At 41.8% G+C, this 14,501-nt stretch overlaps 2 protein-coding genes across 3 annotated transcripts in view; both read right to left on the bottom strand.

Moving 5' to 3' along the window:
- The window catches only part of LOC148682569 (uncharacterized), a 1,090,975-nt gene that overhangs the window by 230,295 nt on the left and 846,179 nt on the right, over nt 1-14,501 (bottom strand). The window lies entirely within an intron of this gene.
- Nucleotides 20-14,501, bottom strand: part of LOC101886464 (uncharacterized) — a 21,195-nt gene continuing 6,713 nt past the window's right edge. Inside the window, exons 4-9 of the mRNA XM_087249845.2 lie at nt 13,189-13,506; nt 10,687-13,043; nt 6,709-6,846; nt 5,774-5,903; nt 2,709-2,753; nt 20-2,600 (exon numbers count right to left, since the gene is read on the bottom strand). Of these exons, the coding sequence (XP_087105971.2) occupies nt 1,876-2,600; nt 2,709-2,753; nt 5,774-5,903; nt 6,709-6,846; nt 10,687-13,043; nt 13,189-13,506 (3,713 nt within the window). The 3' untranslated portion in view covers nt 20-1,875. The remainder of the gene's footprint in view (nt 2,601-2,708; nt 2,754-5,773; nt 5,904-6,708; nt 6,847-10,686; nt 13,044-13,188; nt 13,507-14,501) is intronic.

Consider the following 14,501-nt stretch of genomic DNA (forward strand, 5'->3'; position numbering starts at 1 on the left):
AATGATTAAAAGCTTAAAATATATTAATCCAGTCACTAATCTCTTTATTAATTCAGTGTTTATAAAAAAAGTCTTTACATTATTTTCTAATCATACAAAATTAAATAAGGGTTTACTTCACTCACTCCTCCAGTACTTCAATAACCTTCTTCTCTGTGCTTCATATTAATGTTAAATGACATGCTCCCCAATCTCAGAATCTCACAAACCTGTACAGTTCTTCATTTACTCCATTATGTCTAAATATCATCCTCATATAAAGTTACTTTAATGATTCCCTCCTGTTTCTCCTATTTTCTGCAGTCTTCTTCATGTGCTGGCATCTACAAATCACAAGAGTGAACAGAAATATACACACAAGAGGAATTAGAAGTGTAATTAAAAACTAATTAGTGATGTGATGTCCATTTAACTACAGAATCCATCATGAACTCCTCAAATGCAGACGGTGCTCAATGGTCTTTGAGTAAAATGAGGGTGTTGAGGAGGAATATAATCAGTTTCTGCAGTCTCTGTCCATCACCCGTCTCAAACCAAATGTGGCCTTTGACCACTGTAAGAATAATAATGAATCTGTATCAGTAACGGCTGATCTACACGAGAGACTGCAGGTACTGAATACAGCACGGCGCTCGAGTTGGACGGCATGTTTTGTGCGTGACTGTAATGTGGCCACTGTTATTCACGATTGCTCTGCTGCATGTTTCATCATCAGACATCACACCCTGCAGAAACTCTCATTTGAGGGAGGGGAAAACATTCAGGAGGTCATATTTAACTAAATAACTTACATACGCACGTTCATTCAGCCTTTACTGTGTTAAACGTAGCACAAACTACAGTCTATTGTAAAGTAATCATTAAATAACGACTTTAAAAGTGCACAACTATCAGCAGGTTTTTATTAAAGGGCTCTTATGATGCAAAATAAACATGTGTGGACAGAAGTGTGTGTAGTGTAGAGTGTCCACCGTCATGCTGGAGTGAAATAAACACAACAAGTCTCTCCTTTCTTTAATTTCCTGAGGATAAAACAGGATCCCAGTGACTCCGCCCACAAAACTGATCTACAGAAAACTGATTTGAATCCTCTATGCAGGACCACTCCAGCTCTATCAGGTCGGATGATAAGCGACGGTGACATTTTCAGATCTCTCCAGAGATGTTCAATAGGATTTAGGTCTGGACTCTGGCTGGGCCACTCAGCAAGTTATTGTGAAGCCGCTTCATTGATATGTTGGCGCTGTGCTTTGGGTCATTGTCCTGCTGGAGGATGAAGCGTCGCCCCAGTCTGAGGTGGAGAGCACTCTTGTGCAGGTCTTCATTCAGGATGTCTCTGTACATCGCTGCATTCATCTTTCCCTCTATCCTGACTAGTCTTCCAGTTCCTGCTGCTGAAACACATCCCCACAGCATGATGCCAACACCACCATGCTTCACTGTAGGGATGCTGTTAGCCTGCTGATGAGCGCCGCCTGCTGTTCTCCACACGTAACGCCTGGCGTTCACTCCAAACAGTTCAGTTAGAGTCTCATCAGAGCAGAGAGTTTAGTTTCTGATGCTCTGAGAGTCCTTCAGACGCCTTTAAGGAGGAGTGTCTTCCGTCTGGGCCGCTCTATCATACAGCTGCCTGATGGTTGCATGGTAGTTGTGGGTTTCAGGTTGTCGCCTAATGGTTAGGGACTTGGACCACCAATCCATACAGAAGTTCATCATCTGAACGGGTTCTCCACCACATCTTCAGTCTGACTTTCTACATTCATTTTGTTCCTGATGCTTCAGATGCCGTGTGAAATGTCTGAGGATGTACAGCCCTCAGTGTTCAACTCTATCTCCAGAGTGTTTCTCAGAGTTGGCCAGTTCCCGAAGCTGATCTCATCTGAGAAACTCTTCAGATTGACCACAGGGGAATGGTCTCTCCTCCATGTGATGCTGATAACTTGATTTATTGAGGAAACCCTTTCCGCACCGGCCACATGTAAAGGGCTGCACTCTAGTGTGAAGCTTCACGTGACGCTGAAGATAGCGTTTTGCCGTGAAGCTCTTCCCACACGCTTTACAGCTGAAGGGTTTCTCTCCGGTGTGAACTGTCTTGTGCGAGGCAAGGGCTGACCTCTGGGTGAAAGACCTTCCACACAGCGAGCACTTGAAGGGCTTTTCTCCGGTGTGAATTCTGATGTGGGCACATCGGGCTCCGCTGCTCATGAAGGCCTTCCCACAGTGAGAGCACTTGTACGGCCTTTCTCTGGTGTGAGTTCTCAGGTGAGACTTGAGGTTGTATATCGATGTGAAGCTCTTTCCACACACTTTGCAGGTCAAGGACATCTCTCCGGTGTGGAACTTCTTGTGCGTGGCGAGGCTTTGACTCTGGATGAAGCCCTTCCCACACTGAGAGCAGGTGTAGGGTCTTTCTTTGGCATGATCTGCGATGTGAGCGTCGAAGTCTCTCTTTTCACTGAAGCTCGTTCCGCACTCCTGGCAGGTGAAGATGCTTGCGGTTTCGTCTCTTTCAGCAGTCCTTTCAGCCCGGATAGACTCGACTATAGTCATCAGATCAAACTCCTCCTCCTCTTCATCCTCCACCTTTGGTGGCTTCAGCTCTACAACACAGATCACATCAGTGTAACTACATACAGCAGCAGACGACAGCATACTCAGAGAAGCTTATGGTTTCAAATCTAGTATAAACCACATGAGGAGGAGCGTACCTGCAGAATCCTGCTGCAGTGTAGAGCTCCTAATGTAGTATTCATCTGTGTAAACACACCAAAACAACATTAACATTAAAGCAGACACTGTTAACGCTCAGTCGCAGCCTCTAGACTCTTCCGACAGGGTATTCGAGAGTCATCGAGTGTCAGATGTGTAAGTATGTTGTAGGACAGGAGGTCCTGAAGAAAGCATGAAGAAACAAGAGCCTTGTTCTTGAGCGTGTGTTTCTGAGTCAACTGCAAAAACTACCTCAAGGTAAATGCCTTATTTGATGTATGTTTGGAGACATGTCCTGTGCTCTGATGGAGCTAAGATTGGTCCATAATGAGCAGTGTTACATGTGGAGGACAAAGGGGAACGCAGACAAGCCTAGAACACCATCCCAACTGTGCAGTATGGGGGCGGCAGCATCATGTTGTGGGGCTGTTTTGCTGCAGGAGGGACTGGTCCACTTCACAGCATAGATGGCATCATGAAGACAGAACATTATGGAGAAATACTGAAGCAACATCTCAACACATCAGCCAGGACATTACAACTTGGCCACAAATGGCTCTTCCAAACAGATCATGAGCCTAGGCATACTGCCAAATGAGTTCACATGTGCTTTAAGGACAACAGAGTGAATGTTTTGGAGTGGCCATCACAAAGCCCTGATCTCAATCCTATAGAGAATGTCATGACTGACTACAAATCTGACTCCGTTACAGCAATTCTGTCTGGAGGAATGGGCCAAAACTATTGAGAAGCTTGTGGAAGGAGACCCAAAACACTTGACCAAAGTTACACAGTTTAAAAGCAAAGCTAAACAATACCCAGAATACGTGTGTGCACTTTTGACTGTCTAGAAATTAATAAACAATTCTCTCAGTATTCTGGCATTTAGCAAAAGTAAATCATTAAAGTAATCCGAACAGACCTAAAATAGTAGGCGTTCAGTATGATTTACCATCAGACAAACTTCCATATGTAAACTTCTGATGTCAACTGTATTTGGGAAGGGCACAGATCGTGGGCCGTCCCTCTGTGTCATGGTGTCCCCCAGATTTCGGTATTGGGCCACTTTTGTTCAACATTTATATGCTATCTCTCGGACAGACTTTTCAAAAATATGGTGTTAACTATCCTTGCTATGCTGACGACACACAGATTTACATTAGCACATCTCCTAATCTATCTGCCTCACTGTCAACACTTAACACAGGGATGTCAAGCTCAGGTCCTGGAGGACCGCAGCTCTGCAGTTTAGTTCCAACCCTAATTAAACACACCTGATCAGACTAGTTGAGTCCTTCAGGCTTATTTGAAACCTACAGGTAAGTGTGTTGGAGCAGGGTTGGAACTAAACTGTGCAGGGCTGCGGCCCTCCAGGAATTGAGTTTGACATCCCTGACTTAACGCCTGCTTGGTAGAGATTCAAGCCTGGATGCAACAAAACTATAAGGCTGAGATTTGACTCATTGGCACGCCCTCTACTGTTAATAGATATGGTGATATTACAGTTGATGGTTCTCCTCTAACTTCTTCCAGGCAGGTGTGACATCTTGGTGTACTGTGTGTACCTGAATCTGTGGACTGTGTAACCTTAAAACCCCCCTCCCCCTTACACAACATCGCCCGCATCTGTTCTGTTCTCTCTACGCCAGATGCTGAAAGGCTCGTCCATGCTTTGATTACGACTCGTTTAGATGTGTGCAACTCTTTATTTGGGGGTCTGCCAGCCAACAGCTACACTGGTGGCCTGTTAAGTCAGGCGTCGAGTTTAAATACCTGTATACACAGTGTACGTCAGAATTATTCACCCCCCTTCAAATTGTTTTCACTTTTAATTATTTTCCAGATGATGTTTCTCAGATTGAGGAAATGTTCACAGTATGTCTGATAATGTTTGTTCTTCTGGAGAAAGTCTTATTTGTTTTATTTAGGCTAGAATAAAAGCAGATTTTAATTGTTTAAACAGCATTTTAAGCTCAATATTATTCGCCCCTTTAAGCTATATTTGTTTTGGATAGTCTCCAGAACAAACCACTGTTATACAATGACTTCACAGCCTTCACAGTTCTTGGCTGTGCGTGCAAGAAGGCTCGCGCTCACCAAACGTCCACTGCTACAAACGCAGCAAGTTATTTTCTTGCGTAAGCAATCTGTGAAAGTAGCAAAGTAATGGTCAGTTTTCGACTGCTTAGCTACTAACGTTAACGTTACACCATCTCACCTAAATTAGTCTAATATTAATAGGTCAATACACACATATTCGGCTACACTAAAACAGGATTTATCCTGCAGTGGCTTCAGTAAACCTTAAACATTAAAAGGTTTTTACATCAGCTGTATTCACAAATAATGAAGAGCCTAATGATGAACTGTGCTGATTAATAAATCATAATGAACAGCTGATTTGTATACACTGCTCCAAAACGGTATTAAAACACAGTGAACACCCGAAACACCGTTAACTCCTTTAGGTGAACGCGTTAATGAAAAGCCTGAACCATTATCTGATTATTCAACTGCATTTTACACACAATACTGTTCACAACTAACCAAGAAACAGTGGTTTGTTCTGGAGAGAATCCAAAACAAATATAGCTTAAAGGGGCTAATAATATTGAGCTTGAAATGGTGTTTAAACTATTAAAAACTGCTTTTATTCTAGCCCAAATAAAACAAATTAGACTTTCTGCACAAGAACAAATATTATCAGACATACTGTGAACATTTCCTCAATCTGAGAAACATCATTTGGGAAATAATTAAACAAGAAGAAAAATCCAAATGGGGGAATAATTCTGACTTACACTGTGTGTATATATATATATATATATATATATATATATATATATATATATATATATATATATATATATATATATATATAATTTGTAATATTTTACATTTCCAAAGTAATCTCCCCAACACTGGTCATAAGCATGCATTTAATCACCTTCTAGTTCATGATATGTGTCCTATAATGATTATTAATGTTTTCCTGAACACCTCTTCATTTAAAGTGTTTCTGATCCAACTTATCATCAACTGATCTTTGAGAATGAAAGCCAACCTGTCAGCTCCTCAGGTTCTTCTTTCTTCAACGTGAACACTTGCTCAATCTTCAGGTCTTCACTCTCCTCTTTAATAAAGGCCATCTTTATAATAGTGGAGCTCAGTCGCTTCAGCAGGAGTTTCTCTGTCTGTTTAAGAGGAGAAGAATCAACACAAACAAGAAGAAATCAACACTAAACCTCTGTCTGTGTCTCAATCACTTCTCTAGCGCACTAGTTAGTGCGCACTGGAGGAGAATCCCTCACAGTTAAAGGAACTCTCTGGCTTTAAAATGAGCAAGATGTTTTCCTGATTTCCTCATTTTCAGCTCGACTCTTCTGTAGATAGATCACGTGCTGAAACTGACGGGAGATGAAAAGCTGCTGTTTTATAGACTGATATGTCTGAAAGCTGTACATGGAGACATGAGACGCGCTCCACCACCATCATCAACAACATATTTACTGTGACAAGACAGATTAAACCAGCAGAACTTACATTATATAAATGAGTTACTAATAGTCCTTATAAACAGTCCTTTGTTATATGATGTAAACTCACCGGCCACTTTATTAGGTACACCTAATGCAGCTCACTGCATTTCAGCAAGTAGACATGGTGAAGAGGATCTGCTGCAGTACTGTGAGCATCAGAATGGGGAAGAAAAGGGGATTTAAGAGACTTTGAACGTGGCATGGTTGTTACTTCCAGCAGGATAACGCAGCATGTCATGAAGCTCAATCATCTCAGACTGGCTTCCTGAACATGATGATGAGTTCACTGTACTCAAATGGCCTCCACAGTCAGATTAACGCAATTCTGAAGGCAAAACTCGGTAACTTACTAGTAAGGTGTACCTAATAAAGTGACCGGTCGTTTTACAGCAAAAATGCCGAGAAATTCAGATGAGAAGATGAGCAGGTTTAGTGCGGAAGTGTCTTCATTTCTACTTACAGTGTGTGAATTGGTGTTTGTGATGAGCTGAATGACGATACAGTGGGCAGAATAAGCGTTTCTGCTGCTCTTCTGTGTATAAACGCGCTTTACTCGCACTAAATAACTCTCAGAGCTGTCAGCTGAAGCTTTATAATATCACATTTATTACTGCTAAAATATATAATGACCACATCGCTACCTTTCTATCGATTTATACACTTTAGATGTCTGAAAAACATCATTTCTTCTTCCCCTTCTCAGCCGATGCGGGAACGCGACGCGGTTTCAAGACGTCATAACATTACACCAAAATAAAAGTCTCTCACCTCCGTAATATTCCATCTGCTGTGATTAACATTCTGTCGACTAGATTTCGTTAACATCTTTTATATTTTTAAAATGTATATAGTTTAATATTTAATATTTTAATACAATCTAAAAATCTAGTCCTCCACCTACTGTGGTGTCATGTGGGACAGTATTATTTGTTTATTTTTAATCGGAGAACAGAATGATTACAAGCTTACCGTTTTCTCTGTTGCTAACAAAGCTTTATCATCAGCTTACCCCATATCAAAATATTGTATCTTCCTTTTTTTCAAATGCGTAAACAAAGAAAATAAAACCAACTGTTGCAAACTCTTAATGTAGAGCAAAGCAACAGCTCGACACGGTGTATACTGATACTGTCACTTTAATGACTCATAATTTAAAACTTTTGTCTTTTTTAGGAGTTTTTTTTTCTGTCTGGAGGCGGCAGGTCTGTGATTCTCCAACACATGATCAAAGATCCTCCTGGATGCAGATCATGCTGCATATCATCAGGGCCCGGTTTTTCAAAAGGTTTAATCCGGATCAAATTGATCCGGATTTAGTAATCCTGTTTTTGCGATCCGTGATCACGTAATCCAGCTTACTTTATGAGCCAGTTTTTCAAAGCAACATTGGATTGGATCAATCTGATCCGGATAGGAACTTTTCAAGATCACTAAATCTGGATTACCAGTGCTCAATCACAATGTAGATAAATAGATAGGCCTGTGTAAAGAGCAACAAGTAGAATAGCCAGTGTGGGGTAGATATAACTTTATTTTTATTTAAAATGAAAACTAAGAAAATTTAATAAATAATAAAATAATAATAATAATAATAAATAATAAAAACAAGTAAAACCCCACCCCATCCTCTTCAAGCAGTCCGCTCATCTGAGACCTACAACACTGTACATTGAGGATATTTATAATAAGTTTCAAATATAGATGTAAATAAAAAAAAAAAAGACTTAATGTCAAAAACTCCACAATAATTTCAGACTTCCTCATCTGATGTGGAGAGAGCAGCTTGTCTGATTGTAGGCTTTAGGAGGCGGATCTGAAGTCTGGCCTTGGTTTGCTGCAGTTTGGTTAGAGTCAGTTGTTCCTCTGCCAGATGAAGCTGTGCTTCTGCCCTTTCAGTCTCTTTTTGCAATTGTTGAAAGAGATTTCTAAAATCAGTCATTGCCATTCGTTGCACTTTTTTTTTTTTTTTTTGGTTATTCTGTAATCATTGCATGCATCACTAATAAATATTCTAAAAACAAAAATATTCTCCATTGTGATGAATATAGATATCAATTATTGACAATAAAATGTATTGTTTTTGGTAAATTTTGACAGCTGTTTGGGGGATTATTTTATGAGGCCAAACTATTTCTACTTTGCTGTAGGCCTATACTGAAAGGCTGAATACGTTAAAGCCAATAATCACTACAGCCTGACAGATGAACAAATAAAATGAAAACCTTATGAATCAATAGTATATCTCGTAAGATACTGTGTGATCCAAAAATAGTACTATTTAATAACATTTTTAAGTTTTTATTACATTTTGGGCATGAAATCCACGCTAAATCCACCTTTCTGGTGGGATCAGTTTAATCCAGGTTTTTTGGATCAAAGTGATCCAAATCCTACAAAAAAGGTCTGAAAAACCCAAAGTAAAGATTTGATCCGGATCAAAACCAAGATTAGATTACGTGATCTAATCCGATTAGGTAATCCGTTTTTTCTTTTGAAAAACCCATTTTCAAGATTTGATCCAGTCCCTTATCCAAAATCCCAGTGGATTACTTTTGAAAAACCGGGCCCAGGCTATATAATGTGTGATGAATATGTGGTAAGTCCTGAAGAGCACACCGTTTACCATACAACAGCTTTTTTCTGCCAAAACTGAGAACTAAATCAGTTTAATTGATTCAAAACTCATGACTATGGTGTCAGTTTGAAGTAAAACCAATAAACATTGTATTTTACATGGTTTCAGATGTAGCGCAACTCTTAGTTCAATGAGGAGCGACTAATTAATCCTCCAGTTAAATCGTTTTCAATTTTGCATGTGACATGCGTAGATTTTCAGTCAACTAGTGCTGCGTCCGAAACCGTCCACTACTCAGGAGCTACTGTATTTGAATTTAAACGTACTGCTCATACAGTATGAAGGCAAGTTTATTAGCACATTTCATACACAGTGGCGATTCAAAGTGTTTTAATCAACAGAAATAAAAGACACAAGTATAAATAAAATAATAACAAGTAATATAAAACAGTGTAAAGACAGCATTTCCATAACTCAAAAACACCGGTGTATCAAATTTTCTCATTTTACTCTGGGACTTCCCCATACTGGTGATCACCCCTCCCTTCTGTGGACTTTTCCCGGTCTCTATTAATCTATTGGACGTCTCTACTTTTCACTTAAAATAAAAAAGTTCAGCTCTGTTCCTTCTGATCTCTTTCCCTGATTGGCCTCCCAGAAGTAGCTCGCTTTAGCTAGCCAAACATAATAAAAGGTCTTGATCTCAGCTAGACGCTAGGCACTTTAACCCCCTCCAAACCTCCCACCCCCTTCGACTATCCCACAGAGACAGATCTACCAGTATGGTGATGGCCCAAGTTTTCCCTATTCCAAAACAGCGGTGTATCATATTTTCTCACTTTACTCTATGACTTCCCCATTCTGGTGATCCCCCTCCCCCCTCTGTTTCGGTATCTATTAATCTATTAGGCATCTCCAACAGAAACGTATAAATGAAGCTCGGATGTACTACATCTGCCATTATGTGACCTACCCGCTTCACTCTCATTCATGAATTCTGCATCATGGGATAGCACACTTCAGAATCTCGCCGGAGGTAGTAGGACATCCTGGTACTTCTCACATACTGATTTTCGAATTCTATGAATTCGGACACACTACTCGGCGTGTATACTGATTTTAGCGTACTATACCGTGTGGAAGAATGCAATTTCAGACGCAGCCTAGGAGTTTTAAAACTGAAGCTGCGGTCACACTAGAGTTTGAGCTTGTGAAATCCTGTCGTACGGCACTGTGGAAAGGGGCGGGGTTAAACAAGATCATTAAACATTAAAAAAAATCAAGCGATTAGTCCATGTTTTAAACTCCTGCTTTGATCTGTGATTGGTCTCACGCAGTCAAGTGATGCGATTTCGCAGGTCAGAGTTCACCAAGCTTAAACTTTCCAGCGTACTAAACTTGCTGCACAAGCTTGCGTTTCCAGTCTGGCGCATTTGCATGCGTATGAATATAAGTCTAAGGAGAAAAAAGTCCAGCTTGAGTCATAGCTTAAGAAATTTAATAGCCTGATTTTACATCCTTAAACACCTGCTTGTTTTAAATCGACAGCTTGTTTGTTTTTATTTTGAGATTGAGAAATGCCAAGGGGGCATATTCCCAACAACAGAAGGCCAAGGGTGATGGTTAAGACTGTTCCCCCAGTGTTCAAGTCTTTCAGATCTCCATGTGAGGGATTTACTAGAACCGGCTTTACTAACAAAATGCACTTCAACATTGCCTCCGATTAATCACACCAGCCTCAGCTTGTGTATAAATTATCCCTGTGGTAAACATGGTATAAACACACTCATAACCCTGAACCCACACTGTAGAAATACAGCATTTCGTATAGATGGCTTCCCGAACGTTTCATCTGAAGGTTTACTGCCCTGAGTTCTCCACAGTCTGAGCTTCTACATCGCTCCTGAGATCCTCCAGTACAGAGTTGTCCAGTTTTTCTCTCCGCCTCAAGGCTCTTTCCGCACGGCCCTCGCATGGAACCTCCTTCACGTGACGCATCTCATGGTGACTCAGCGTCTGTTTGTTGTTGAATATTTTCCCGCACGTACCACAGACGTAAGGCCGCGGTGTAGCGTGAGTTTTCCTGTGGGCCTTGATGCCCGCTTTATTAGAGAATCTCTTTCCGCATCGCTTACACTTGAAGATAACTCCTCTAAAGTGGATCTTCTTGTGGGCGTTAAGGCTCAGTTTCTCTGAGAAACTCTTCCCACATTGAACACAGGGGAACGATTTCTGATCATCGTGATCGGTCCTACCATGATATGATGATCCATTTCTTAAGAGACTCTGTTCAACTGGCTTCTCCACAGCGTGATCTTTCATGTGACGCCGAAGATCCTTTTCTTTAGGGAAACGCTTCCCACACTGAGCACATGGGATTAGCCTCTCCTGGACGTGCATCCTCTTGTGAGTCCGATACCATTTCTTTGACGTGAAGCCCTTTCCGCACTTACCACATTTGAAAGGCTTCTGTACAGGGTGACTCTTCATGTGACACTGAAGATCGCTTTCTTTAGAGAAACTCTTCTCACACTGAGCACATGGGAATAGCCTCTCCTCGACGTGAATCCTCATGTGATTCTGATATCTTTTCTTTGACGTGAAGCCCTTTCCGCACTGACCACATTGGAAAGGCTTCCCCACAGCGTGATCTTTCAAGTGACGCCGAAGATCCCTTTCTTTAGGGAAACGCTTCCCACACTGAGCACATGGGATTAGCCTCTCCTGGGCGTGCATCCTCATGTGAGTCTGATACCATTTCTTTGACGTGAAGCCCTTTCCACACTTACCACATTTGAAAGGCTTCTCCACAGCGTGATCTTTCATGTGACACCGACGATCCCTTTCTTTAGGGAAACTCTTCCCACATTGACCACATGGGAACGGTTTCTGATCATCGTGATCGGTCCTATCATCATTTAATGATCCATTTCTTAAGAGACTCTGATCAACTGGCTTCTCCACAGCGTGATCTTTCACATGACACTGAAGATCGCTTTCTTTAGGGAAACTCTTCCCACATTGACCACAGGGGAACGATTTCTGATCATCGTGATCGGTCCTATCATCATTTGATGATCCATTTCTTAAGAGACTCTGTTCAACTGGCTTCTCCACGGTGTGATCTTTCACGTGACACTGAAGATCGCTTTCTTTAGAGAAACTCTTTCCACACTGAGCACATGGGAATAATTTCTGATCATCGTGATCGATCCTATCATCATTTGATGATCCATTTCTTAAGAGACTCTGTTCAACTGGCTTCTCCACAGCGTGATCTTTCATGTGACACCGAAGATCCCTTTCTGTAGGGAAACGCTTCTCGCACTGAGCACATGGGAATAGTCTCTCCTCGGCGTGCATCCTCATGTGAGTCCGATACCTGTTTTTTATTATGAAGCCCTTTCCGCACTGGCCACATTTGAAAGGCTTCTTCACAGCGTGATCTTTCATGTGATACTGAAGATCGCTTTCTTTAGGGAAGCGCTTCCCACACTGAGCACATGGGAATAGCCTTTTCTTGGTGTGAATCCTCAAGTGAGTCCGATACCTTTTCTTTAACTCGAAGCCCTTTCCGCACTGACCACATTTGAAAGGCTTCTGTACAGGGTGACTCTTGACGTGACGGCGCAGATTACTCTCGTTAGTGAATTTCCTCCCACAGCGAGGACATGTGAATAACGTCATTTCCCGGTGAAGCGTCAGGTGAGTCTCGTAGCTTTTTTTAAAGGTGAAAGCCTTCCCACAGTGACTGCATTTAAACGGCTTCTCTGCGGCGTGAACCTTCATGTGACACCACAGATAACCTTCCCTGGAGAAGCTCTTCCCGCATTGACCGCATATTACCTCTTGTGGTGCTTGAGTGTGAATTCTCAGGTGATACTTCAGAGTGTATTTCGATTTGAAGCTCTTTTCACACACCTTACAGCTGAAGGGCTTCTCCGCGGTGTGGAACTTCATGTGCGTGGCGAGGCTTCGACTCTGACTGAAGCCCTTCCCACACTGAGAGCAGGTGTAGGGTCTTACTTTGGCGTGATCTGCAATGTGAGCGTCGAAGTCTCTCTTTTCACTGAAGTTTGTCCCACACTCCTGGCAGGTGAAGTTACCTGTAGTTTCTTCTCTTTTCGAATTTGCGCTCCTTTCAGCCCGAACGGAGTCGACTATAGTCATGAGATCAAACTCATCCTCTTCTTGATCCTCCACTATTGGTGGTATCAGGTCTAAGGCAAAAAGGACAAATCGGTTTGACCACTTAATGATGTGTCAACATGACTATAAATGTTATGAACACCCCCTCTAATAAAGATGTTACCAATACAAGAGTCCTGCCTGAGAAGAAGCTGAGCTTCAAGAATGAAAACCAACCTGTCAGTCCCTCAGCATCGTCTTGTTGTCCTCCGGTGTGGAACATCTTGTGCATTTCAAGACTTTGCCTCAGCCTGAACCCCTTCCCACACTGAGAGCAGGTGTAGGGTCTTACTTTGGCATGATCTGCGATGTGAGCGTCGAAGTCTGTTTTTCTACTGAAGCTCATTGCACACTCCTGGCAGGTGAGGATGCCTGTAGTTTCATCTCTTACAGCATTTTCTGATGAGGCAGTCCTTTGAGCCCGTATGGACTCGACTATAGTCATCAGATCAAACTCATCCTCTTCTTCATCCTCCACCTTTGGTGGCTTCAGCTCTACAAAACAGATCAGTGTAACTACATACAGCAGCAGACAACAGGATACTCAGTAACACTTCATAATAACAACACACTATGAATTAAGCATTAACTCTACATTAGTGAGCAGTTTATAAATACAGATACAAATGCTGTGTTCCGGTCTTATAAACCCATGTATGATGTGCTGAATGATTGTGCTGTCATACTTTGTTATTATTTTATCACTAATGAAGAATTGCATCATTTACAAACTAGTTCATTAAGAATAGTCAGTGGGTTTTTAAAGATCATTCAGAATGTGCGAGTAAATGACGAATAAACTATTCAAATTAGCACTCATATTGTCACGATCGCTGGATTTCACTCTCAATAACTCATGGACTACAATTCCGCCATTTCTGGACTACATATTCATACATGCACTCCGCTCACACATGCTCACTCATCTAGACTGATTACTCGCACCATCTGAGGATTGTCAGAGACTGATTGCACACACTATTTAAGCCACACACTCACCTATTCACTTTGCCGAGTCTTGTTTACTGTCAGCAGCACTACAATGCGTTTCCCAGGCTGCGTCCGAAACCGCATACTTCCATACTATATAGTAGGCTTAAATTAATATGTGAGCTGAGTAGTATGTCCGAATTCATAGAATTCGAAAATCAGTAGGCGAGAAGTACCCGGATGACTTCCTACTTCCGGCGAGATTCTGAAGTGCGCATCCTATGCACACTGCGCTATCCCATGATGCCCGCGAGCGAATTCATGATTGGGACTAAAGCGACGCAACTGACGCAGGTAGGTCATGTGACCATGACAAAATGGCAGATGTAGTACGTCCGAATTCCATTCATACTTCTCACATTCATACTGTATAGGACGCACTTTTCTAACGGCCGAGTAGTACGTTTACATTCAAATGCAGTACCTACTGAGTAGTAGGCGGTTTCGGACGCAGCCCCAGTCTTGTTATCCTGTGTACTGACCTTAGCCTTGTTAGCATC

The sequence above is a fragment of the Danio rerio genome, chromosome 4 (genome assembly GCF_052040795.2).
Source record: "Danio rerio strain M-AB ecotype USA chromosome 4, GRCz13ab, whole genome shotgun sequence".
Classification (NCBI taxonomy): domain Eukaryota; kingdom Metazoa; phylum Chordata; class Actinopteri; order Cypriniformes; family Danionidae; genus Danio; species Danio rerio.